Raw genomic sequence first — 24,241 nt, 5'->3', positions numbered from 1 at the left:
GGCCTCAAGATGCTTCTCAAGCAGCTCCCCACCTGCTGCTCCCCCACCTTCCGAGAAGAGGCCCTCTCCCCTCCAGGGTTCCCCGGGACCTGGCATGCCCCCCAGTCTCGTAGCACCCGCTAACACTTGATTGTCTTACCAGATTTCTTATCCCTCCTTGACCATGAACCCCTTGAGGGTGGGAGCCGGGTCTGACCCAGCTTTGTGCCCCCGCAGGCTGCCCCTGGCCTGGCCTGTGGTGGGCGTCGGTGTTTCCCGACTGGGTAAATAAAGGCATGTGGTTGGGCGCAGAGTGGGAGGTGTGTTTGTGACCTTGGCCCCAGAGGCAGCGAAGGCCAGGAGGGTGCTCAGTAGATGCTGGTAAATGGAGTTGACTTGTGAGACTCCCTTGTATTGTGGCTTTTAGGAATGAGAAATATGTTTATTTTGCGGACCCTTCTTATGCTGGTGACTGCTCAGCTTTTAGTGCAGATTCACGTGTAATCTTAGTAATTACCATGCACACACATTTCTTACTTATGTTCAGTGTTTCTCCCAGATTCTATTGCTAAAAAAGCTAAAAAAAAAAAAAAAAAAAAAAAAAAAATTCAGATTAAAGCCAGTTAAAAAGAGATGAGTGTTAGAAAAAATAAAAAAAAATTTGCTTAGATTATGGGTTATTTGATTTTTCTGTTATTCCTGGCTTTTCAGGAAAAAAGTACTGATAATTATGAGTTCTACGCATATACCATTTTGTGGCAGATTTCTGCTTCCATCTCAAATGTGGTATTTTACATCCAATTAGATCCTGTGAGTCCTACTTGCTTTATAGTTTGGGTTCACAGGGTGTGCTGAATAATTGCTTCTGTAAGCATAACAGACCGTGTTCCTGCATTTGTTAGAGTGTCACGGTTTACACATGCCTTCACATTTATTGTGTCTTTGTTCCTTGTGTAAATTATGTAAACTAAGTGAGGCAGGTGTTTTGATTTGCCCCGTGTTTCAGTGGAGGATCCTGAAGTTCAGGAGAGATTCCGTTACCTGTGCATGCCACGCAGCTTGTTGGCCAAGCTGGGGTGCAACTCCAGGCCCTCTGAACCCACAAGCACATCGACCCTCTACACTGTGCTACCTGCAGCCCCTTGCTGGAGTTCTCTGTGAGAGGATAAAAGACAGATGAGACTCAGAGAGCTCAGAGAAGCTGAGAGACGAAATCCAGAGTTTGCCCCAAAGAAGCTAAGAGAGGAAAGGACCCTGGGGGAGCCGAGAGAGACAGCCACTGAAACCAGAGCCCAGGAGAGAAGGACCAGCAGACATTGCCATGTGCCTTCCCAAGTGACAGAGGAACCCCGGATGCCATCGGCCTTTCCTCTGAGAAGGAGGTATCTACCTCTTAATGCCTTAACTGGAACATTTTCATGACCTTAGAACTGTAAATTTGTAACCTAATAAATCCCCATTGAAAAAGTCAATACATTTCTGGTATATTGCATTCCAGCAGCTTTAGCAAACTGAAATATAAGTCAGAGAGTTTGAGAACTTAAGTGAAATGGTCATATTCTTTTAAAGACACACTGAACAAAACAAAACTGACACAAGAAGGAACAGAAAACTTTAATATCCCACATACATTTTAAGAAAATAAATTTGTAATAAAAGTCCTTCTTCCATGGAAAACTTTAGGGCCAGATGCTTTACAAGTAACCTCTATCAGATGCTCAAGGAATGATGCCAACCCTCCAAAAACTCTTTTAGAAAAGAGAGGGGAGAAAATTTTACACTTTTCAATTCAGTTTTTGAAGGTAACATAACTGGTAATAAAGCCTTACAAAGTCATTATAAGAAAAGGAAGCTAGAGACCTATATCTCTCATGAATATAGTCAGAAAAATCTTTAAAAATGTATTAGAAGATTGACTTTTGTTCAACCCATGAAAGATTAACGGACGCAGGAATTGCAATTCTGTTGTGAACACATAGAAAAGTGGGTCAAATATGTGAAAAAACCTTTCAGACACTGGACAACAGGCAGTGCAGGACTGTGCTCTCTGAGAGAATGGAAATAGGGAAGATGAAATTTATAGTTGTTCCACATTATTACTGTTGGAGGCAGTTTCCAGACCAATGTGCAGGGAGGGGGAAACCTATAGAGAAAGGGAAGGATTAAAAAAAATGAAGAAATAATAGTCCCCAAATTTCCAGATTTTATAAAACCTATAATACCTTCCCAGTACAGATTAGCATAAAATTGTGAGACTCAAAGAACTCAAGCCAAACAAACATAAAAAAACCACACCAAGGTACATTATAATCAAATTGATGAAAATAGTGATAAAGAGAAAAAAAATCTTAAAAGCATCCCGAGAAAAAAGACGTTGACGTACCGATGATCAAAGATAAGGATAACAGATTTCCCACCTGAAGCTATATAAGTCAGTGGACAATGGAGTGACATCTTTAAAGTACTGAAAAAAAAAATCTCTCAACATGGAATGCAATTCCCATTGGAAATACCCTTTCAAAAATCAAGACAAAAGAGCTTTTTAGACACAAGCTGAGAGAATTCACTGCCAGGAGACCTTCACTATAAGAAATGTTGAAGAATGTGATCTGTGCCAGAAATTTGGACCTATAGAAAGGAATAAAGAATTATGTCTATGGTACATATGTGAGTAAACATAAATGACTTTTTGGGCCTCCTAAAATCTCTTCAGAAAATAACTGACCATGGAAAGTACAACTAAAGTGTATGAGTAATAATGATTTATTGTGGGGTTTGTAACTTGCAGAATTGAAGCACATGATGACAATGGCAGCAAGAACAGTTGGGGAATGGAAGTATACAGTTGTAACGTCCTTGCATTCTGCATGATATGGTATAATAGTATTTGACAGTAAACTGTGAGAAGTTTAAGATGTTGTGCTGGTTTGGATATATTATGTCCCCCAGAAGCCATGTTCTTTAATGCAGTCTTGTGAGGGCAGACAGTAATCTGAGTGTTTCCATGGAGCTGTGACTCAGTCAACTGTGGGCGAGACCTTTGATTAAATTATTTCCATGGAGATATGGACCCCACCCATTCAGGATGAGTCTTAATTAAATTACTGGAGTCCTACAAGAGAGCTCACAAACAGAAGAAGCTCAGAGCAGCCGAGAGGACATTTTGGAGAAAGCCATTTTGAAACACAACCTGGGGGCAAAGGACCAGCAGATGCCAGCCACGTGCCTTCCCAGCTGATAGAGGTGTTGTGGACACCACCAGCCTGTCATCAGTGAAGTTATCCTCTTGTTGATGCCTTAGTTTGGACACTTTTATGGCCTTAGAACTGTAAATTTCTAACTTAATAAATCCCCTTTATAAAAGCCAATCCATTTCTGGTATTTTGCATAATGGCAGCTCTAGTAAACTTTAACAGATGTATTTGAAAAATCCTACAGTCCCATAAACATCTTGAACTTATTGTAGATGCTTTCATAAAAGGCATTTATGAAGGAATTATACCTAACATCATACCTAATGGTACAACATTGTGCATTTTCCCCCTAAGATGGGAATAAGGCAAGGATGACTACTATCACTGCTTTTATACTTATTCAACATTTTAATGGGAGACATGACAGAAATAAAAGGCAAAAAAAAAAAGTGCTAAAATTGTTATTCACTGATGTTTGCATATATAGAAAACGTTATATATCTACAAAGTAATTATTTGAACTAATAAAATGAATTTAGCAAATTTTGTCAGGATATAAGGTCAATGTACAAAATTTAATTCTATTTCTGTGTATTATTAATAAAACATTAGAAAATAAAATTTTACAAAGTTCTTTTACAATAGCATCAAAGAACCTCACATTTCTAGCAATCAATCAAAGAAAAGATGTGCAAGATATTCCAAATAAAAATGACCAAGTGTTGCTAAGAGAAATTAAGGAATAATGAATAGAAAGATGGAAAGATATACTATGTTCTCGAATTGGAAGTTTAAATATTGTTAAGACATCCTTCGTTCCCTAATTAATTTATAGATTTATTGTAATCACTGTAAAAATTCTGGAAGACTCTTGATGTCATTTGCAAGCTGATTCTAAAGTTTTTATGGGGCTGCCGAGGATTTAGAATAGCCAAAGTATTTTTGAAAAAGTGCAAAAAGTTGGAGGACTTCTACTTCCTGATTTCAAGAGTAAATTCTCATTTATACAGAGCTTTGATTTGGAATCATTCATTCAGTTTCTGTGATCTCTGTGCCTTGCTCTTATTGTCGGAATCCCGCTGTCTGAATTACTGTAGTTCCATTATATATTCTCTTATCTGTTAATGCAAGTCTCTTCTCGTTATTCTTTCCAGACACTTTATTGGCTGTTCTTATACATTAGCTCTTCCAGGTGAACTTAGGCTTGACATACAAGTGTCCAACCATATACAGTATAGCCTGTTGGAATGTGATTGCTTCTGCATTCAACTTGAAGTTTTTAAAGAAAGTGGCACTCTACAGTATTATAATTTTGAATCCTAGATCCACGTATATGTCGTTTGAGTCGCCTTGCTTTTATCTTTAAACTTCTTTCTGGCTACTGCCTTCTTTCTGTCTCTACTGTCACCGTGTCTGCCCTGCACCCTCCCTGACCCCCCTCGGGGCACAGGGCCCCTGTGTGCCCTGCTCCTCCGGACCTCTGCCCCAGCCCGGGGCCTGACCAGAGTAAGCGTTATTGAAGACTTAGGGAAGGCCCCAGCAACGAGCTTGGGGTCAGCCTCTGCTTATTTTCATCTTTAAGTGAAGCCATGTAGTTTTCTTCATATGATTTTGTACATTTCTTGTTAAGCTTGTGTGTTTACTATTTTCTTTTTGTTTTTTTGCTGGTAGAGAAAAGCTATTGAGTCTTGAATGCTGTTCTTGAATCTGGCCGTCTTGCGTAACCCAGAGCTCTCTTCCTTGTCTGACTCCTGGTTCTGCCTGCTTCTCTTTGTTAGCCTCGTCCTCAGGCCGGTGCTGGGGGGCTGCAGCGGTTCTCACCTCCCTCTGCCTCAAGCAGCCTTCAGAGGAGGGAAGAGGGCGTTGCCTCCAAAAGATTCTCCACCAGCAAGGAGGAGCTTCCTCAGTGTTGGCATGGAGCTCTGCTGGGCCCGGGGCTGAACCAGTCACTGGCGAGGGCATGGCCTCGCTCCACACTGGCCCCCGAGACCCACCTTTGGGGTGAGATTGGGGAGGGGTGGGCTGGGGGATCAGCTGCCCCTTGCACTGCCCAGCTGGGGGACCGTGGATTCTGCTAGAAAGGTGGGTGTGGGTGGGGGTTGGGCCTTGGTTTAGGTCTACACACGCCTTTTGACAAGCGTCAGGATGGCTGTGTGGTGTTCCCCATCAACATAATTCGGCACGTTCGTCAAGTTAAAAGATCTCCTGATGCCGGCCGCTCCCTTCATTCCTGGAGCGAACCTGCTCCGGCGGCGTGCGCTTTGAATATCCTGTTGTGTTTTGATCTACGATTTTATTTTGGATCTTTTTATCTGTATTCCCAAGTGAGATGATCTGTGCTACAAAAAGCCTTTTTAATAATAGAACTTAACATAGTGGAAAGACCCTGACATTTGAAGGCTGTACTTGGTCACTTAGTTCCTCAGTCAAATCGCTTAACCTCTCTGAGACTATTTCTTGTTTCTACGAGAGGGCTCATAACCCTAATTAACTCAAGCTGTTTTTAGGATTAAATAAGGTAACGTATATGAAAGCTCTTGGTATGCACTGAAGCTTACACAAAGTTAGAACTTCATCTCATACTATAGATTCAGGATACTGTTTTTGTGAGTTTTTTTCCAACGAGAAGACAGGTTCAAAGAACATTAATAGTTGAAATTTTTCTTGGTTTCTTCGTAAACAGTAGTCACAGAAGCAAGAGGGGCACTGGGTGCACGATTGGTAAACATTACATTATTGGGGTTCAGATATTGGGTTCCTGCTTTTCATAATATCCTTAGGGGACTGGGGAAGTTTTGATGTTCTCTGAAATTGCTGTAAAATGCAAGTTGCTACGGGTACTGTTGCCCAACTATTCTGTACTTATTTTACTTAGACTTTAGCAATTGGAAAAAGATTAGCTGTCAAGACTTTGTATTTTGCTGATTATAATACCAAAGTCTTCTCTTTAATCATTATTTTATTCCTAGTATTAATCATTAGCTCCTAGTTGTTAGAAGAAAACCTAATAGAGGATTCCTAAATTAAAGAAAAGAAGCAAGTTGCTTTGTCTTCAGTGGGGTTGGTTGAGTGTTGATGTACCTGCAAATTGAAATGAATTCTCTGGCCATTTGGGGTGAGCAAGGGGACACCAGGGTCTGAGGAAATCCAGGGTGCCCAGTCCTCAGCCCATCCCTGCTGGGCCCTGGCCTGCCTGGAGGAGGTTCCAGGCTCTGTCCGCTCTGCTCGGGCTTTCCCACCTTCTGGCCTGCGTGCGTCTGGAAAAACCTTGTTGACTTGCCCTAGATGTGCACCGTGTGGCCCTGTCTTTAATTAATTCTCTGTAATTAATTGTATCTCCATACCATAATTTCTTTCAAAAACAAGTGTTGAGGAAATTCTTAAACAGTAAATGATTGGGGGGGGAGAGACAGGATAGAAGAAAGGAGAACTCGTGGAGGTGGAGCCCGTGGTGGGGAGGCCGGGGCGGAGAGGAGGGAGGGGGGTGGAGGGGCCGGGGTCCTCTGCACGGTCACTGCTTGCAGGAGTAAGCTCTGGTGGGCCTTACCTGGCCCAGGGCGGCTCTAGGGACCACACGTACACTGGGGGAAGCTTGCTGGCCTTTGGTAATCCTGTTTGTCCTTGTCTTTTTTTTATGTCAACAGAGGAACTACGGAAGTTGAGCTGGTCCGGAATCCCTAAGTCTGTCCGTCCCATGACGTGGAAGCTTCTCTCAGTAAGTCCCCCTCGTGCCTGCTTGCCGGGGAGCTCTTCCTGAGGTGGGACGGGCGGAGCAGGGCCCAGCGAGCGCGGCCCCAGCATGTATGCTGTCGGCGCCGTGCAGATAAAGCCCTTTGCCTCAGCCGTGGTGACAGTTTCCATTCTTTGCTTAATTTCAAGCTTGGTTTGACAAGGCTGGCAGAAAATGAGGATAAGTAATAATTTATGGCAGCTGTATTCTTTTTTCTCTGATTTTATTATTTAAAAATCTCTGTGTTATTTTCAAACCTGTGGTGTTGAAGGTTTTCAGCAGAGAGGATAATTTCAACCCTGAGGAATTAATGACAGGGAAATATGTTTGAACAAGGTGTGTGGGTTTTGTGTGTGTTGTTTTTTTTTTTAATATTAGAAGTAATGATGTTAGTAAAAAAAAGGTAAGAGTTTGGAAGTAATTTGTGATATTGTGATGGAGGTGGAGTTCTGAGCTTTTTCAGCCCTAGCACTAAGTTGCCTGCCTGGAAGCCCCTCACAAGGGTGGCCTGGGTGGGGGGTGGCCCCGGCATGCCCTCACGTACGTCATCCTGGCTTAGTGTTGGGAGGGGGCTGCGGTGGCTGGGGCCTGCTAACATTTTAGAATAGTTTATAGACAGCTTTCTTCTCTTTTCCCTTTTTATTATTTTTAGAATGAAATCAATAGGGAACTCTAAGTGTTTACTCTAAATCGGGTCTGACTTTCCGTGTTTAAAAGACTCTTTCTTGCTAATGAGTCCTAATAAATTTGCAGCTTAGCGCCTTGTAATCCTAAATGCAGATGCAGCTCGGAGCAGTGAATATTTATTGATTAAATGTTCTCCTGCAATTAAAATTAGGCCTGCTGCAACTGCTTATATTTTTGTTTTGTATTTTAAATGTTTTTTTCCCAGTTTTTTCAGTGTCCTCTAAGATAGGCTGTATGCTTCATTTTTATTAAGGATGTGCTGCTTCTAGGTGGAAAGTCTAATGCTAATTATTTTGTACTATTGTTTTTCTCCATCTCTTCAGTTCATGGTTTAGTCATTGTGCCGGTTTGAAATGGTTAGGTACCCCAGGAAAGACTATGTTCTTTAATGCAATCTTGTGGGGGCAGGCCTATTGTGGGTGGGACCTTTTGATTAGATAATTTCCATGGAGCTGTGACCCCCACCCATTCAAGGTGGGTCTTAATTAGTTTACTTGTGTCCTCTGTGAGAGGATGAAAGGCAGACATTTTGAAGAGAGCTCAGAGACACTTAGGGAGAAAACATCCGGAGACATTTTGGAGACAGCTGTTGAAACCAGACGCTTGGAGATGCAGACAGAAGGATGTTTGGAGATGCTAAGCTAAGAGATGAGGGCCAGGGTTTGCCCTGGAGAAGCTAAGAGAGGACCCCCAGATGCTTAGAGAAAAACGCCCAGGGAGAACAAGCAAGGATACACAGGGCTGAGAGAGAGAAGCTAAGAGAGACAGAAGCCCAGAGACATTTTGGAGAAAGCCATTTTGAAATCAGAACACGGGAGCAAAGGACCAGCAGACGCAGACCACATGCCTTCCCAGATGACAGAGATGTTCTGGACACATCGGTCTTTCTTCAGTGACGGTGTCCTCTTGTTGATGCCTTAGTTTGGACACTTTTATGGCCTCAGAAGTGTAAATTTGTAACCTAGCAAATCTCCTTTATAAAAGCCAATCCATTTCTGGTGTTTTGTGTAACGGCTTATCTAGCAAACTGGAACAGTCATCCTAATATGTGCTGCACAACAATTGACTTGGAAACTTTGGGATTTGGTGGAGAGCGGAGCAGATGGGGCAGATAACATACGGGCCCCCGTCACTGGCTGTGGAAGGGGGTGGGACGAGGTGTGCAGGGGCCGTGGCATGGATGCTGGGAATGCAGGGGAAGGAGAATCAGGTGTTCCCGGCACCTGTATTCCTCCAGCCTGCCTTGATGGCGTGGACCCTCTGCCTGGGACACAGGAGGAGTCAGGCTGCAGGCTCGCAGAGGGGCCATGACGTGCGGTTTGGTGAACACTGGTTGTGGGATGTACGGACACAGGAGGGGCGAAGTGGTGGCCGTGTGTGGGTGGCCTCAGTGTTGAAGGCCTGCTGTTCCCACCTCCTGGAGGACGGGTTGAGTCTGCGAGGCGATGGGGACGTGGAGAGGAGGGGATGGGGGTGGGACTTGCTGGCTTGAGGTCCAGAGATGTGTGCAGTCACTTTGGGTGCTCTCTTAGGCTTGGGCTGACCGATGAGTAAGAAGTACAGTCAGGATCAGGAAGCACAGCCTGTCCTCCTGAGAGGAGCACCCCAGAGGCAGGGTGACTTGAGGGCACTTCACACTGAGGAGGATGCCAGGCCTGGCCTCCTGGCGAGGGTGGGGTGCCGATGGGGATCCTGAAAGCCAGGCCGGGGTTCTCTGGATCGGGGAGGTGGGGGTTGCAGTGTGGATGGGACAGGGACAGGCGGGAGCAGGGCTGAGGTGAGTGGGCTCATGCAGGAACCGATAGGTGCCCTTTGGATGTGGGGAGGGGCGGGGAGCCTGGGGCGCTGGGAGCCTGAGAGGGAGGTGATGAGGCCAGGTTTCGGAAGAAGAGCACAAGGAGTGCCTCTCGGACGGCACTTGTCTGCTTGTCCTTTCATTCAGTGATGTTCAGAGAGCTCTTTGTGTGTTGTGGGTCTGGGTTGGCTTCTGGCAATAGCAGGGAGGGAAAAAGACCCCAGCCCTGCCTCTCCTGGGGCCTGCAGAGCAGGGGAGGAGAGGAGCATGCTCTGTCGCCAGAGCCCTGGGCAGCGGGGCTCCGTGATGCTGGTGGCTCGGCCCTGCCCTGGCTGGCCTTTCCTGCCCACCTGCTCTAGGCCAGGAGCCAGCCTGTGGTCCCCAGGAAGGCTGCGAAGTGCTCACTCCAGGGTGGGGGGAGCACAGCGGGGGCCTCCCCTGTCTCACTGCCCCTCAGCTGTTTTCTCAGTCAGAGGCTTTTACCCCAGCTTCCCATTAGAACCCTGGGGGGCTCTGATGGATCTTGAGGCCTGGGCCCCACGAAGCAAATCGGAAACACACACAGGATCTGGGCTGGTTCCTGTATGCACCCAGGGTTGAGGGCTATGAGCGTAGGGGCTGTGGGGTGCTGACCCTGGATGGGCAGAAAGACGTGGTGGGCACGTGTCCTTTCTCTTCAACTCAGGCTGCACGTTTGTATCACCTGCAGAGCCTAGAGGAGCCTGGGAGCTGTGTGCCCTGGAGTTGGGGGCTCTGATGTGTGCCCAGGGCTGGGGCCCACTGCTGTCCCCAGAAGCTCCAGCTGCACGTGGGACAGGGACGGGCACACCTGAGCCAGCTGGGAAATCAGCCATGCTTACCGGGCAGCATGAACCCACTGAAGCCCACACACGCCTGGGTGGAGGGGCCCTGTGGCAGCATCTGAGCTGGGGAGGAGAGAGGGGGCTAAGTGGACAGGGACAGGCATGTGCTACCCAGAGGGGCCAGGGAACGAGAGGGTCACTGCAGGTCCAGTATCAAGATGTTAAGGGTTGAACTGCCGAATCTGAGAGGAATTTTATCATTTGTCCAGTTTAAAAAGACAAATCACCAAGGCTGTGCTTCCATATGAATCTATTTCAAGGCCTGGGAGACTCATGACTTTTCTCCAGGATGTTCATGATTTGTCACTGCCGTTGTCCTGATGGTCTTGGAGAGCTCTGTTGTTAATTGACCTGTAGGAGATGCCACTTGAATGAAGAAAGATGAGCATGGCCCTTGAGAAGATCTAACACGGACTCTGCTCTAGAACATGCCGTTAGGCCACCAGTAATGCTCTTTCACATTTGAATTCCATGCAAGCTGTACAATAACTTTTTAAACATTAGAGCTGCAGAAAAGTTGTATTTTTGGCTCTTTTTAAAAACAAGTAGTTCAGAAACACTGAGCAAAAATGAATTAAACATTTAACATTTAGGCTTTGAGTCTAATGGTTAACAATGGTAAGCAAAACTCCAGTACCGTCTTTCCTTCTTTCTGTGTGCTGAGGTGGGTTTGCTTATGAGCACAGTGGGAGGGACAATTTGATTTTTGTGTCACCAGGACAATTTAGATGTGAGTAGATGCAAGCATTGTTTTACGTTGATGATTAGTGTTTTTATAGCATGCTAATACTGCAATTAAGTTTTCTGTAGTTCTGTCATTTAAAATTCATTGCATACTTGTATATATCTCATTTGCATAATTTCTAGTCTTGCTTAATTATCTAAAGGCCTCAACTTGCATATGTGTATTTTCCTTTAGGAATGGGAATGTCAGGAGTGTGTGTGGGGTTTTTAATTGCCCACGTTCTGATTTTGACGTTCTTGCCTCTTAGAATTTGTGTTTCGGTACGTTAAAGTTTGGGAATAAGAAGAATTTCTGGAAATCCTTTGTTTACTCAGAAACCTGTGGTGGCACCGCACGCTCTGGGTGTCAGTCTGCCTATGGCACCCCAAGGCCGGGCTTCCCCACCCGGCACCCAGGGCAGCCTCTGCCTGGCTGCTCCGCACGTCTCCGTGCTCGTCGGCCAGGCTCGGTTTTGTACCTCGCCCGGTGCCAGCTTGGACACGTTTTCCTGCATGCTCTACACAGCTCTGCGGCTGTCCTGAGGGCATTTGTTCTGTGTGTGCCTCTCCACGTCGGTATTTTCCACCATGAAAACAAAGTTAGGCTGAACCCTGCAGGGCCGCTCACTCATGTTTAATTTTCAAAGGTCAGTGCAGGCATTTTCCTCTCCAGCCCTTCCCTGAACCCAGGGCTGTGACCCACTTTGGGTGTGATGGGGTATGGCCCCAGTTTCCCATCCTCCTGGGTGACTTCGGGCATGTTAACTCAACTTTCTATCCTCATCTGTACATAGGGAGGACTAGGGTTAAAGGCACTAATAATTATTACATGAAAAAAATGTCCTTTGCTATATTTGTATTCTCTCATTGTATCAGGAAGTAGAAGCACACGGGAACAGCTACCATGTTCCTCCGTGATAGGATCTTTGCCCTCCAGACTTGTGCCTTCACTTTGCCTCCACCCAGCACTGTGGCTGCGCCCAGGTCTTCGTGTTCCATGTGCCCCTTCCCCGTGCGTCACTGTCACCCGAACCCTCTCCCCGGGGCAAAGGGCAGTGGCACTGGGCCCCTGCCCAAGGCTGGGGGTGTAAATTACTTGGAAATAATGTGTCAGGAACCTTGAAAATACCAGGTACCCCTTTGAGCTAACACTTCTGCTGCAGGAATTTTACCTAAGGAAAGACTCAGATATTGTTCACTGCCATGTATTTTAGAATACTGTACTATTGGAAATAATAAAAACCCAAAATGCTCAGAAACAGGAAAAAGGCTAGATAAATTATACACGTGCTAGAGGGCTGTGCAGCCACGGAGACTGACGGTTGCAGCAGGGGCTGGCACACTTTTTCTGTAAAGGGCAAGAGGATGGAGATTGGAGCCCCGTGGGTCAGCCGGTCCCTGTTGCAACCACCCAGCACCGCCGCTGCAGGGGGGAAGCAGCCAGAAGCGACATGTGCTCAGACGAGCATGCCTGGGTTCCGGTGAAGTTTTATTTACGGAAACGGGGCCGGCTGTGGTTTGTTGCCCCCTGTTTTAGAATAATATTTAATGACATTAGGAATATAGTCATGAATTTTAAATGGAATATGCAAGCTCAGAATGAGTGTTGGACAATGAAGATTTTCCTAAAAAGAACATGAAAAGGACTAACCACGAAAGAAAAGACGAATAGATTGGGCTGTATTACAGACGGGACTTCTTGTCACTAAAAGGCATTGTTGAGAGGGTGAAAAGGCACGCCACAGGAAGGAGGGGGAGATTTGCAACAGGGCTCCCATGCAGAATGCAGATCAAATGCCTGCAGATCAGTAAGAAAAGGTGACCGGGAGAAAACTGTCTTCACAGAAGAGAACATTCAAAGGCTGCTCAACCTCATTAGTCTTCTGGGAAATGTAAATGAAAACTGTATTCAAATAGAAACTGCTATAAACCCATCAGAATGGCTAAAATAAAAAAAAATTGACAATGCTAAGTGTTGACAAGGACATAGAGCGGTGGGAACTCTTAAACACTTTTGCTGGGTGCGTAAATTGGTATAATCACTTGGAAAACTCTTTTGCAAAATCTGTCAAAGATATGCCTACGTGGCAGTTCCAGCCCAAGAATATACCCTACAGAATTCCATATCATGTGCCATAAAAGTCAGCTATAAGAGTGTTTATAGCAGAAATTGGAAACAACCCGGATGTCTGTCAGCAGTAGAATGGACCCATGAATAATGGGAATTTTATACATCGAAATACCATGCAACGGTGAAAATGAACTACTGTTATGTGTTATGACAGGAGTGAATCTTTCAAACATTACCTTAAGTGAAAGCAGCCAGAAAGAAAAAATGATTCCACATATAAAATTCAGAAATAGACAATGTGAATCCTTGGTGTTAGCAGCAGGCAAATGGTTGCCTCTGAGAAGAGGTAGAGGACAGTGGTTGGGAGGGCTCGTCAGGACTTCTGAGACAGTTGTGGTCTAGTTTTTCACCTGAGTGGTAGTTAGGTGGGTGTGTTCAATTTGTGATAATTCACATTCTCTTTTTTGTACACTTTTTTATGTGTATGTTATATTTCAATACATGCTTATGAAAAGGAAATTTAAATGGTGTGATCCAAATGTGCTAAAACAGGTGTGTGATGGTATGATTTATAATACAGAATCAATGCTAATAGAAAGGCCTTAGGTAAAAAAATAAAAAGGGATATGTTTTATTTGCTCACACCACTGAAGAGACCTAGCTGGGTTCTGCCTCTGAATTCATCATCAAGACTTGGCAGTTCTCTGGACTCGGTTCTCCTCGAAGCCAGGTCTTCATGGCAGACTTGCAACTCACTGTTCCCCTCATGGTCACAGGGTGGCTGCCATAGCTCCAGACTGCACATTCTCTTTGATTTACGACCAACAGCAAAGAAAAGCCTTAGGCCTGATTTTGTGCCTGTGCTGGGTCACCTCTTTACTCCTGAACCTATCAGTCACTGTGGCCAGTGGATGATTTAGTCAAGAGACACTCTGAGCTAAGGGAGGGGATTAGGTACCCAGACTACATGGGCTGAGACTAGGGAGATGTGGTTCCCACAGGACCTTCCTTTAATAAAGGACGAATAGACATTTAGTGGCAAGCACAGTGATGTCTACTACAGATGCAGAAGCACATTAAAAGGCAAAGCGCACCATATGGGATATACTTGCTCGTTCATTCACTCACTCACCCACTCCAAGTCTGTGTGCCTGCCGGTGGCTGACCCAGTGCTGGGCGGGCTTGAGGCAGCTCCGTGCGACCAGCCGCACCTCTGGGTGTCAGTTCAAGCTTTGCGGAAGTGATCACTCGGGAGACACTTTAGGCTGAGACAAGCTTGGCCAAGTAAAGCTTCACAGCTTCTAAGAAACAAGCTAGGAGGAAATATTTCTTATCCAGGACACCAAAAACTCTAGTGAAAGAAAAATTTATAAATTGGCCTCTATGAAAATATAAAATTTCTGCTGTTTGCAATACCATTCAGAAAATCAAAAGTCAAGCCACAGACCAGGAGAATAAATTCTTAATACATATATTTGAGAAAAAAGACTTGTGTCTAGAATATATAAAACATTCTAGATATATAAAAGACTCATAAAATTAAAAAATAAGAAGATAACCCGATTAAAAATGGGCAAAAGAGATATCACCAAAGAATAGGTGTGATGGCAAATGAGCACATGGAAAAGTGCCACACATCATTAGTTATTAGGGAATGCTAATTAAAATCACTCCCAATAGAATGGCCTCTGTTTAAGAGATTGACAATGCTAAGTGTCAGAGAAAATGTGGAATAACTGGAATTTTCATACATTGTTGGTTGGAATGTAAAAAGGTATAAATTCTTTGGAGAAAGATCTGACAGTTCCTTAGAAAACTAAACATACACCTACACTATGACCCGGTAATTCTATTCCTAGGTATATATTTAGACATGAGAAGTCAAAGGTATGTCCACAAAAAATCTTGTACGTGAATATTTATAACAAGCTTTTTTCATAATAGCTCTCAGGGTTCTCTAGGGAAACAGAATCAACAAGAGATACCTATAAATATAAGATTTTATAAAAGTGTCTCACGCAACTGTGAGTATGCATAGGTCCAAATTCTGTAGGGCAGGCAGCAAACTGGCAACTCCAGTGAAGACGTTCGATGAGCTCCTCAGGAAACAAACGGGCAACTTCGATGAACGTGTTCGATGAACTCCTCAGGAGTGAACTGACAACTTCAGTGAACTCCTCAGGAAATGCTTCGCTGGCCAGCTGAAGAAGAAATGAAGGTCTTCTATCTTCTCCCTTAAAAGTCTTCAGCTGATTGAATTAAATCCAGCTGAATGAATCCTCTTGTTATGGAAGATACGTCCTTCGTTGACCATCATCAGTCACAGCTGCAGCCAATTGATGATTTAATAAACCAGCCTTCTGGTTTATTAACCAGCCACAAATGTCCTTGCACTAACTGTTAGGCCAGTGCTTGCTTGACCAGACACCTGGGCACTATCACCTGGCCAATTAGAGATATGAAAAAAATAGACTTGGTTAGGACTAAGGTAAATCAGACTGAAGGGTAAAGGATGATATTGAGTGCATTTTAAAAGTTCAACTTCTGTGTGGGACCGAAGGAAGAGATGTTTATTTGGTAGAAAATCTATCACAAGCTCCAAGCTGGAAACCACCCAAAGGTACCTCAACAAGGATGGCCTAATAAACTGGTATTTTCATATGGTGGACTATTACACAGCAACTAAAAGGAATTAGCTGCCAAGCAATGCAACAACTTGCACGGCTCTTGGAAGCCTCACACTGTTGAAAGAAGCCTTGCACGGCAGCGTCCACACTAAATGATTCCATCCATGTGATGTTCCAGGACAGGTGGCTCTAACCCATGATGAGGGAGGGCTGGGGATTGACCGCAGAGAGCACCCAGGATTTTCTGGGGTGATGGAAGTGTCCTGTATCTTCTTGGGGGTTGTGGTTACCTAGCTGTATACATTTGTTGAGACTCATTGAACTATTTTCTTAAAATCTGCGCATTTTATTTTATAAATTATATGTAAATAATGTTGATTTAAAAAATCAGAACATAGAAACTGAACACCAGGCAGTCTGTCCCTAGAGTCTGGGCTGCTCATGGCCAAACTGTGCTGGCTCGTGCCATCTGCATCTGAATCTACTTTATGTCTGGGGACTGCAGCTGCCCCAAAGCCCAGAAATCTTTGGAGAAAGATGCAGATTTGCCTAAGTGAGTTTTATATTTAAGTGTGTGTGTACTTTTAATTTTGTTTCTGGTTATAAGACTCTACAGGCCTTTGGGTTCTTCATGGTGTCTTAGACTTTTGGAAAAGGGGTTCGTTGCACATCTAAATCCTGCTTTAGGGGAGTATTAGATACAACCTGATGCCAGGATTGCAGTCTGTGTCTTTGTGTGGCAGTGAGTAAGGTCGATGGGTTCGGTGAGGGCTGCCGACACCCGAGGCCTGGACCTTTAGTGGGTGGAGATGGGGTGAGCAGCAGGCTGGTTTTCCCTAGGTCTGCTCCACTCTATTGCGTTTCAGAACACCCAGCTCATTTCAGATGTGAGCCTTTTAATTTCATGCTTTTATTGGAGACTCCATGAGTTAGCAGTAACTGTATATACTGTTTTTTCCTTTCTCACCCAGGGTTACCTTCCTGCCAATGTAGACCGAAGACCGGCCACTCTCCAGAGAAAACAAAAAGAATATTTTGCTTTTATTGAGCACTATTATGATTCTAGGAATGATGAAGTTCATCAAGATACATATAGACAGGTGGGAATCCTTTTTCTTTTTTCGTATGTTACTTGAAATACCTAGAAGGCCGTAGTTTATGTAGCACATCCCTGATTGGAACATTAATAAATAGATTTGAAAACAAATAATGGTGAATTTCCTGTAACAGTCGTGCCTTGCTCACCTCTTCTTCCGTCTACAAAAGCAAAGAGGGTGTTTTCCATTGGAGTTATGAAACACATACCTGGGCTCCCGCTAACAGTGGCTGGTGGGCTGCCCCTGGGAGACGTGTCTCCTGTGGATTGAGCGGAAGGAGCGAGCTGCTCCAGAGGAGCAGAGCTGTCCCTGTGGGCAGGAGGGGCATTCCCCTCGGTCGCCCTGGGCGGCAGTGGGCGCTGTGCTCCAGGGTCAGTGGCGTGTGGTTTAGATCGCAGACAGCGCTTCATTTAACACAAAGTGGGTGTGATTATGGTTTCTTCATCAGTTGACAGACGGTGTGCATAACGGGAAAAATACTCAAAATTGACTTAACAGTTCACAGTGCATCCAGAACGTGCTTTTGGAATAGCTCTTTGAGGACTTTATAATTTTCGTTCTCTTTGTAATATGTGAACATTCAAAATGGCTTGCGCTGCAGTGAAACAAAAGGTTTAGCAAAAGGTTGCTGTGGGCCTCCTGGCCCTGGAGTGTGTGACCCCTGGCCACACCGGGTTGACCTTGACCTCTGGGAAACCAAACTGGAGATGCAAATGGAATTTGGGTTTGGTTAGAAGATACTAGATAACCTGTATCTCCCCCCCCCCATTTACCTTTTAGGAATGGTATATTTGGTCTTGTTTTCAACAAGTAGTTGATGTGTTTTCATTCCAGAAAAAGACTTGTAGAGGGGCACTAGCATCTCTCTGTGAGACTTACCAAGCTCTGTGCTATGATGAATTTCTTAAGGGAAAGTAATTAAGAACAGGTGGCACACATCTTTATTAAGTGACTGTGAAAGGTAATAAAAAGCTTCTATATTATTGTGAAATCCCCAAATATTTCTATATTAATGTAACTGAACAGTTTAAACGTGGTAGTCTTTCCTCTCTGTGTGAATGCTTTGATGGCTGGAAAACCTGCTTCTTTGAAATGTGCTTGGAGCTTTCTAGCCATTGCCATTTCAGGCTGCAGGGCAGGGCAGAGCCAGCCCGATTTCAGGCTCGGGGAACCTGGTGTCTCCCTGCTGCCCACTCACAGCTCACGGATGTTGGTTCTGGTTCTTGAACCTGACCAGGCGCCTGACCCCAGGAGTGCGGCCCACTCGCCCTGTGGTGGGGACCAGCGGGGAGATGAGGGTGTGTGTGGCTGTGGCATGTGCCGGTTAGTTTTTGCCTCTTCCTGAGAATTTTGTCTAATCTTTTGCTGAAGGTGTTATGTCAAAAGTGCACAGAGTTGGTCATAGTTAAAGGTTCATCTGGTGTGGTTTCCCTCTCTAGGTCCCTTCTACCTGACAGTATTCGTCCAGGTTCTCTGTAGACACAGAACCGACAGGCTGTACACGTGTAGCTGTCAAGAGCTTTGTTATAGGGATCAGCTCACATGACTGTGGAGATTGGGAAGTCCAGATTCCATAGGGCAGGCTGCACATTGGAAACGTGGAGGTGACGTTGAAGTCCCCAGGAGAAGCTGCAGGTTGGGAGCCCTGATAAAGGTGACGGTGAATTCCCCAGGAGAAGCTGGCTCCTGAAGTGAGATGAACATTCTCCCTCTGACCCTGACATCCTCACTTCTGCCTTTAAGGCCTTCAGCTGACTGGATAAGATGTTGCTCGTGGCTGAAGGCATCTCCTCAGTTAATTGTAGACGGAATCTGCCACAGATGGAAGCAGCGTAGTGATGCTTTAAATCCACGCCACACCCGCACAGTGGCAGTTGGGCCAGTGCTTGCTGACCCACCAGCTGGGCACTAGAACCCAGCCAGGCTGACATGGGAGTGCAGCCACAGCAGCAGCTATCGCGGCCTTCTTCCTCCTGGCTTGCCACACGCCTGGTAGTGGGGGCACACATGGTTCTGTCTGCCCGCTGTGCGTGTGGTGGGGGCACACACCGTTCTGTCCGCCCAGCAGGCTGGCTCCATCTGTCACATCGCATCTCCTTACCCTTGGGCTGGTGAGAACGGCCTGACCTGGCTCTTGTGGGGACTCTGCCCTGTGTGTTTAGTATCCACGGGCTGAGCGGCTGGTGCTGGGCGCTGGGCACACAGAGGGGGTCACACCTGCCTCCTGCCCTGCAGGAGTGTCAAGACCACGTGCAGGGGCTGACGTGTGCCCAGGCGGGTGTCCTTGGGTGGGCAGAGTGCTCTGAGGACAGGCTCCCCAGCCCCCCGTGCCCAGGCCCCGTGCCCAGGCCCGCCCCTGGTTGGCTGGAGCCCTCTGCCCGCCGGTGTGAAGTGTTCTTATGTCCTTTTCACGCGCTCCTGCCAGGTCTCACTCGGAACACGTCCTGGATGCCTGTGCTTCCTGAGCTACTTGGTTCTTACCTGTTCCTCAGAGAATTTGAGGGTAGTTACTTTCTTGTATTCCTTCTGATGCCATCTCTTTACCTCTCCAACTTCTCTTTCCTGCCCTTTCCATTTCCTTTCATTCCGTGTGCCCTGAGCACGTTCGTCTGCCAGCTTCTGGCCCCTGTTTGTTTCTCTCACTGAACAGTCTCCTCTCCTCCCTCAGCCTCATGTGCCACCAAAATGCTGTGGGTTTCAGGTTCTCACCTGAGGAACAGTTTAAGGCAGGAAGCTCCTAAAATGGAAAAGAGTCCACACATCTAAGAGCCTTCAACCAGCGGAGAGTTCTCTAGGCTTTCAGTCTCTAATCTTATCTGCCCATCACCAGTGACTGGTCGAAGGATGCAGGGCAGACATTTTGTAGTCGAGGAGGCCGAGTTCCAGAGCACGTGTGGTTTGCATAAGGCCTTTGTGCTCTTAAGTGAAGGACGAGAACAAATCCCACATCGGCTGGGGGGTAGAATCCTCTGCGGTCATTTGCGGGGACTGTGTGGAACTTACCCAACTTGAGGAGGCTCTTTCGGCATGAGATGTGCACGCCTCCTTAGCACGTTTGGGTCCCTTTCCTGGGTAAAGGGGAAAGGTGTCAGTGCTGGCTGGTGGGGAGTTTTTGTGGGATGCTGTGAGCCAGCCTGTGATGCCAGCTCAGGCCTGGAACTTTCTAGTTTGGTTGCTTCCTGAACCCACAACCGTATTACTCTGCAGTGTCGGGAACTTTATTATGACTCGGATGTGAGACGGTGGTCAACAGGAATTAGCTGGACAATAGATTTTCCAGTGCTCCCTTTGAAAGGTGTCCTTGATTCCCCAAGGGCTTTGTGGAGTGGAGAAAAGTGTGGCCCGTGTTCCAAGAAGAAGCTGTCACAGGAAACCGTGTACACTATCGATGTACTTGAATTGCCCCCTGTGTCAGAGGCTGAACATCAATGTTTACTAATTGCTATGGATTATGTTCCCAAATGGCTGAGGGCCTGCTCTGCCCTCGTCGTGCAGCAACCACTGTCGCGCCGGGGACGTGCCAGGCAAGCCTGTCATTCCAGCACCGCAGGCCGCGATCAGACGGAACATGCTTTAGACGCCTCAGAAGGAGGAGGGTTCGATAAGATAGAGAATTAGTATCTTCAGAGAGAGAACAGATCAGGACCTGAAGTAAATTCGTTTCTGCCATTAAATGCTGCCATTTTAATCATTATCTTGCAATGACTTTATCAGCCTTGAAAGTAAATTCCTCTTCCCCTTGCATCCCTAGATCCACATAGACATCCCCCGGATGGGCCCCGAAGCGTTGATCCTTCAACCCAAAGTGACAGAGGTAAGAGCCACCGTGTGGGAGTCCCTGCTGTGGGGGTGTCCCCTTTTCTGGGAGTGAGGGGTGCTGATGACACAGCGAGGCAGCTGGCTGCAGGCAGGGGCTTCACCCAGAAGCAAGTCTAGGGGTGGGGCGCAGGTCCTCGGAGAGATGATGCCCAGCGGGAATCGCCAGTTATGCTTACATCTGCTCACTGTGTGAAAGTGATGCGCCCAAAGGGGTGTGTGTAATATATGTGTGTGCGAGTGTGGGTGTGTGGGCCTTAGCTTGGACGAGAATCCCACCGTGCTCCCCGCACAAACGCTGTTGACCTGGAGCCTGCCCAGCACCGGTGATGCTGCCTCTGGGTTCTCCCTTCTCCCACCCTGTGTCCTGCACCCCCCCCCCCGCTCTGCGCCCCCCGCCGCCCTGCGTTCCCCCCACTCCACGTTCTCCCCTCTCTGCATTCTCCCCCCTCTCCCTGTGTTCTCCCCACCCTGTGTTCTGCCCCCCTCTCCCTGCATTCTCCTCTCTCTCCCTGTGTTCTCCCCCCCGTGTTCTCCCCCCTCTGCATTCTCCTCCTCCCTCTCCCTGTGTTCTCCCCCTCACTTGCTGCTCCCTCTCCCAACGGATGACCATTCTCTTACCTTTGATGTCTGTGAGTCTGTGATTTTCTTGCTTTTCTTTGAGGCAATAGTACATCATGCCTCACTAAGAAGACAGTGTATTGTTTACTTCGCATGTGGTGGAGCTGAGGCACTGTCATGTCTGGGTGTGTGGCAGTCCACTCTTTAGAAATCCCACATTTCTTTTCCGTCTCCTGTTGGAGGCTTGGGACGGGGGGGCATTAGGAGACCCCTGCACCGAGTGCAGGTGCCCATGGCAGGAGTGTCTCCAGGACCTCGTGTGGGGGTTGAGCTGTGGCCTTGCTTCCAAGATGATTTTAAATGTTTTGGAGCAAGGCCGTGCTAATTTAAGTTCTCAGAGTGTTGGCGCACCTCTGACTCCCAGTTCTCCATGCACTCGGCTCCTTCCTGCTTGACTTTTTGGGATGTTCTTGCTGTGGCCATAACTTTCAGGCCCCTGGTCTGTAGTGAAGCCGGCCATCTTTCCCTCGATTTGGGGCCTCTTCTGTGTCGCCTCTCCTGTGACGTGCTTGTTTGTCTTTTTTGATCCATCTTTCTTTTGGGTTTCTGATCTTCTATTTTAGATTTTGGGGTCCTCTATCTGTCAGGGATTCTAATTCTTTGTCAGCTTATATGTTGTAAATATCTTTCCCACTCTGTGGCTTGTTTCTTATGTTCTGCTCAGTGGCTTTTGATGATCAGAAGTTCCTCATTTTAGTGTAGTTGAACTCGCCAGTCTGCTCTTCTAAGGTGAGCACCGATAGGCTTTACTCAGGAAAGCTTCGTGCTCAGGGCACGAAGGCACGCTCACCTTCATCTGAGAGTGTTCACGTTTTGCCTTTCACGCGTCTTTAATACATCTGTAACTGAGAGTTGTTTATGGTTTGAGGTTGGAATCCAGTTCGGTTTTTCTCACTTTTCCTCGGCTGAGCACCCGTCAGTTCCAGCACCATGGGCTGGCTCCGTCTCGTTTCTCCACCAAAAGGAGAGGCCATTTTCACTTATGCACAGATCTGTGTTGTCCCGTTGTTCAGGTTGTCTTGCCTTAATGCCACGTCCTGCTAATTAAGTTTGGGAGAATTTACATCTTTATGAAATTTAATCTTCATTTTCATGAGCATGCTCTCTTTCCATTTTTAGGCCATTTTAAATGCCTTTCAGTGAAGTTTTAAATTTTTTTCCATAAAGGATCTCATAGATAGTTTTATTAGATTTTTTCTTAGTTATTACATCTTTTGTTGCTATTGTAACTGGTATCTTTTTAAAACTGCTTTTTCTTATTGTCTGAAATATTTTGCTTTGCATCTTAATTGCTCCAGTAAATGCACTTTTAAACTTTGACATCTTGTCTGTGCAGTAAATTTGTTAAAAAAAGTAATCCAGGCTTGTTAACGCAAGAGTACTTCTAGATTAAAGAACACAAAAGGGGAGAATTAGTTTTCAACAGAAGTACCCATCTTGAGTTACTTCTCTTTTGATTGTCCTTTTCAATAGTTGTGCTTATTTTATCTGGAAAACAAGAGATACTGTATCATAACCTCTTTTAATTTGTATTTTTAATGGAAAATAGAGTCTGCCACAAGACCTTGGTGCATGCTTGCGCCTGCCCCTCGACTCACTGCCTGAAGAGCTGCTCTCCTGGGTCCTTGACTTGGAGGGTGGGCCTGGGCCTCCACGTTGGCTGCTGGCGGGGGGGCCTGCTTGGACTTGGGTCCTGCTGGGCAGGGGGGATCCCCTGCTCCAGCAGGTTGTCTCTCTTGTGTGCTTTCCCAGGCAGCTCTCCTTGGCTGTCCTGGAGAGGCGGGTCCTTTCCAGGCCCCGGGCTGTCAGGGCCTCTAGGGAGGGCTGGGCTCAGGCCTGCTGGCAGAGCACTGGGAGGGGACCATTTGGGCACAGCCTTGTGTGGGCTGGAAATGAAATGATGAGCTTTAGGAAAGTGTTGAAATCGTGGTATCCCTCCCATAATAAATCTCACCTTCAGAGACTCAGAATTTGGGGGATTCAGTTAAAGCAGTTACTAGAAGGATGTTGGTGGCTTTGTTGAGCCTTTGTGTTATCGATTTCATTAATTTACCTTTGTTTCTTTACTTCTACTTAGCTTTATTTTGTGGTTGTATTTCAACAACAAAGCATTGTAAGTTAAATAATTAACTTATTAGTTCTTTTTTAATTGAGATATTAATTACTTAGCATAAAATTCACCATTTTAAGGTCAACTCATTAACTTTCAGTCTACTCTTCTTTACATGGAGAGTTATGTTCATGGATAGAAAGATTCTGTATCATGAACATGTTAATTCTTCCCCCAAATTATTCTATTAATTTAGTGCTAACCAATTAAAATCCCAACTGGAATTTTAAATGACACTTGACACAAGAATTGCAGTATTTGTGTGTATGTGTGTGTGTGTCTGTCTGCAAAGAGGTCAAGAGTAGCCAAGGCAATAAGGAATAAGATGGGACTTACCCTACCCATGTGAAGGACTTCTCCTCCAGCTGTAACAGTTCGTGTTCCACGTATCGGTGCAGGGATATGCAGGAGGACAGAGGGACAGTCCAGGGAAGTTGGAAGCAGACCACAGAGGATATGGATAAAGTACAGGTCAGATGGAGACCTGGGGAGAGAGGTGTTCACGTTCACATGTGGAAAAATGGAATTCCACCCCTTCCTCCCATCAGACAGGAGTATCTGCAGGATCTCAGGGCAGGGGTTCTTGGGACATATGCAGAAAACAGGCCTTACAGATAGAGATGGATAAGATGCACGGCATTATTATGAAAAGCTTCCTTTCATCCAAAGACTTTCAAAAAGTGAAAAAGTAAACCACAAAGTGGGAGATTTTGCTTATCGTATGGTTTACAAATTCCAGAATTTGTGAATGAATTTTAAAATCACTAACAAAAAGACTTACAGCCTACCACCCTTCCCCTTCTCCTCTGCCAAATGGACAGAAAATTGGAACAGTCACTTTAGAAAAAAACCTCCTAATCTAAGGCCACATAAATAGATGGAAAGATGCTCAGCCTCACTGGTGAGCAGGAGGTGCAAAGTGGGGCCA

At 46.0% G+C, this 24,241-nt stretch overlaps 1 protein-coding gene across 6 annotated transcripts in view; it reads left to right on the top strand.

The window, feature by feature from the left end:
- The window catches only part of TBC1D22A (TBC1 domain family member 22A), a 397,174-nt gene that overhangs the window by 94,142 nt on the left and 278,791 nt on the right, over nucleotides 1-24,241 (top strand). For all 6 annotated transcript variants that reach the window (XM_037846180.1, XM_037846182.1, XM_037846181.1 and 3 more), the window contains 3 exons: nucleotides 6,818-6,888; nucleotides 16,641-16,769; nucleotides 20,518-20,580. In XM_037846180.1, coding sequence (XP_037702108.1) covers nucleotides 6,818-6,888; nucleotides 16,641-16,769; nucleotides 20,518-20,580 — 263 coding nt within the window. The remainder of the gene's footprint in view (nucleotides 1-6,817; nucleotides 6,889-16,640; nucleotides 16,770-20,517; nucleotides 20,581-24,241) is intronic.

The sequence above is a fragment of the Choloepus didactylus genome, chromosome 8 (assembly GCF_015220235.1).
Source record: "Choloepus didactylus isolate mChoDid1 chromosome 8, mChoDid1.pri, whole genome shotgun sequence".
NCBI lineage: Eukaryota > Metazoa > Chordata > Mammalia > Pilosa > Megalonychidae > Choloepus > Choloepus didactylus.
The sequence above is the reverse complement of the archived record's forward strand: the minus strand, read 5'-3'. Positions and strand labels throughout refer to the sequence as shown.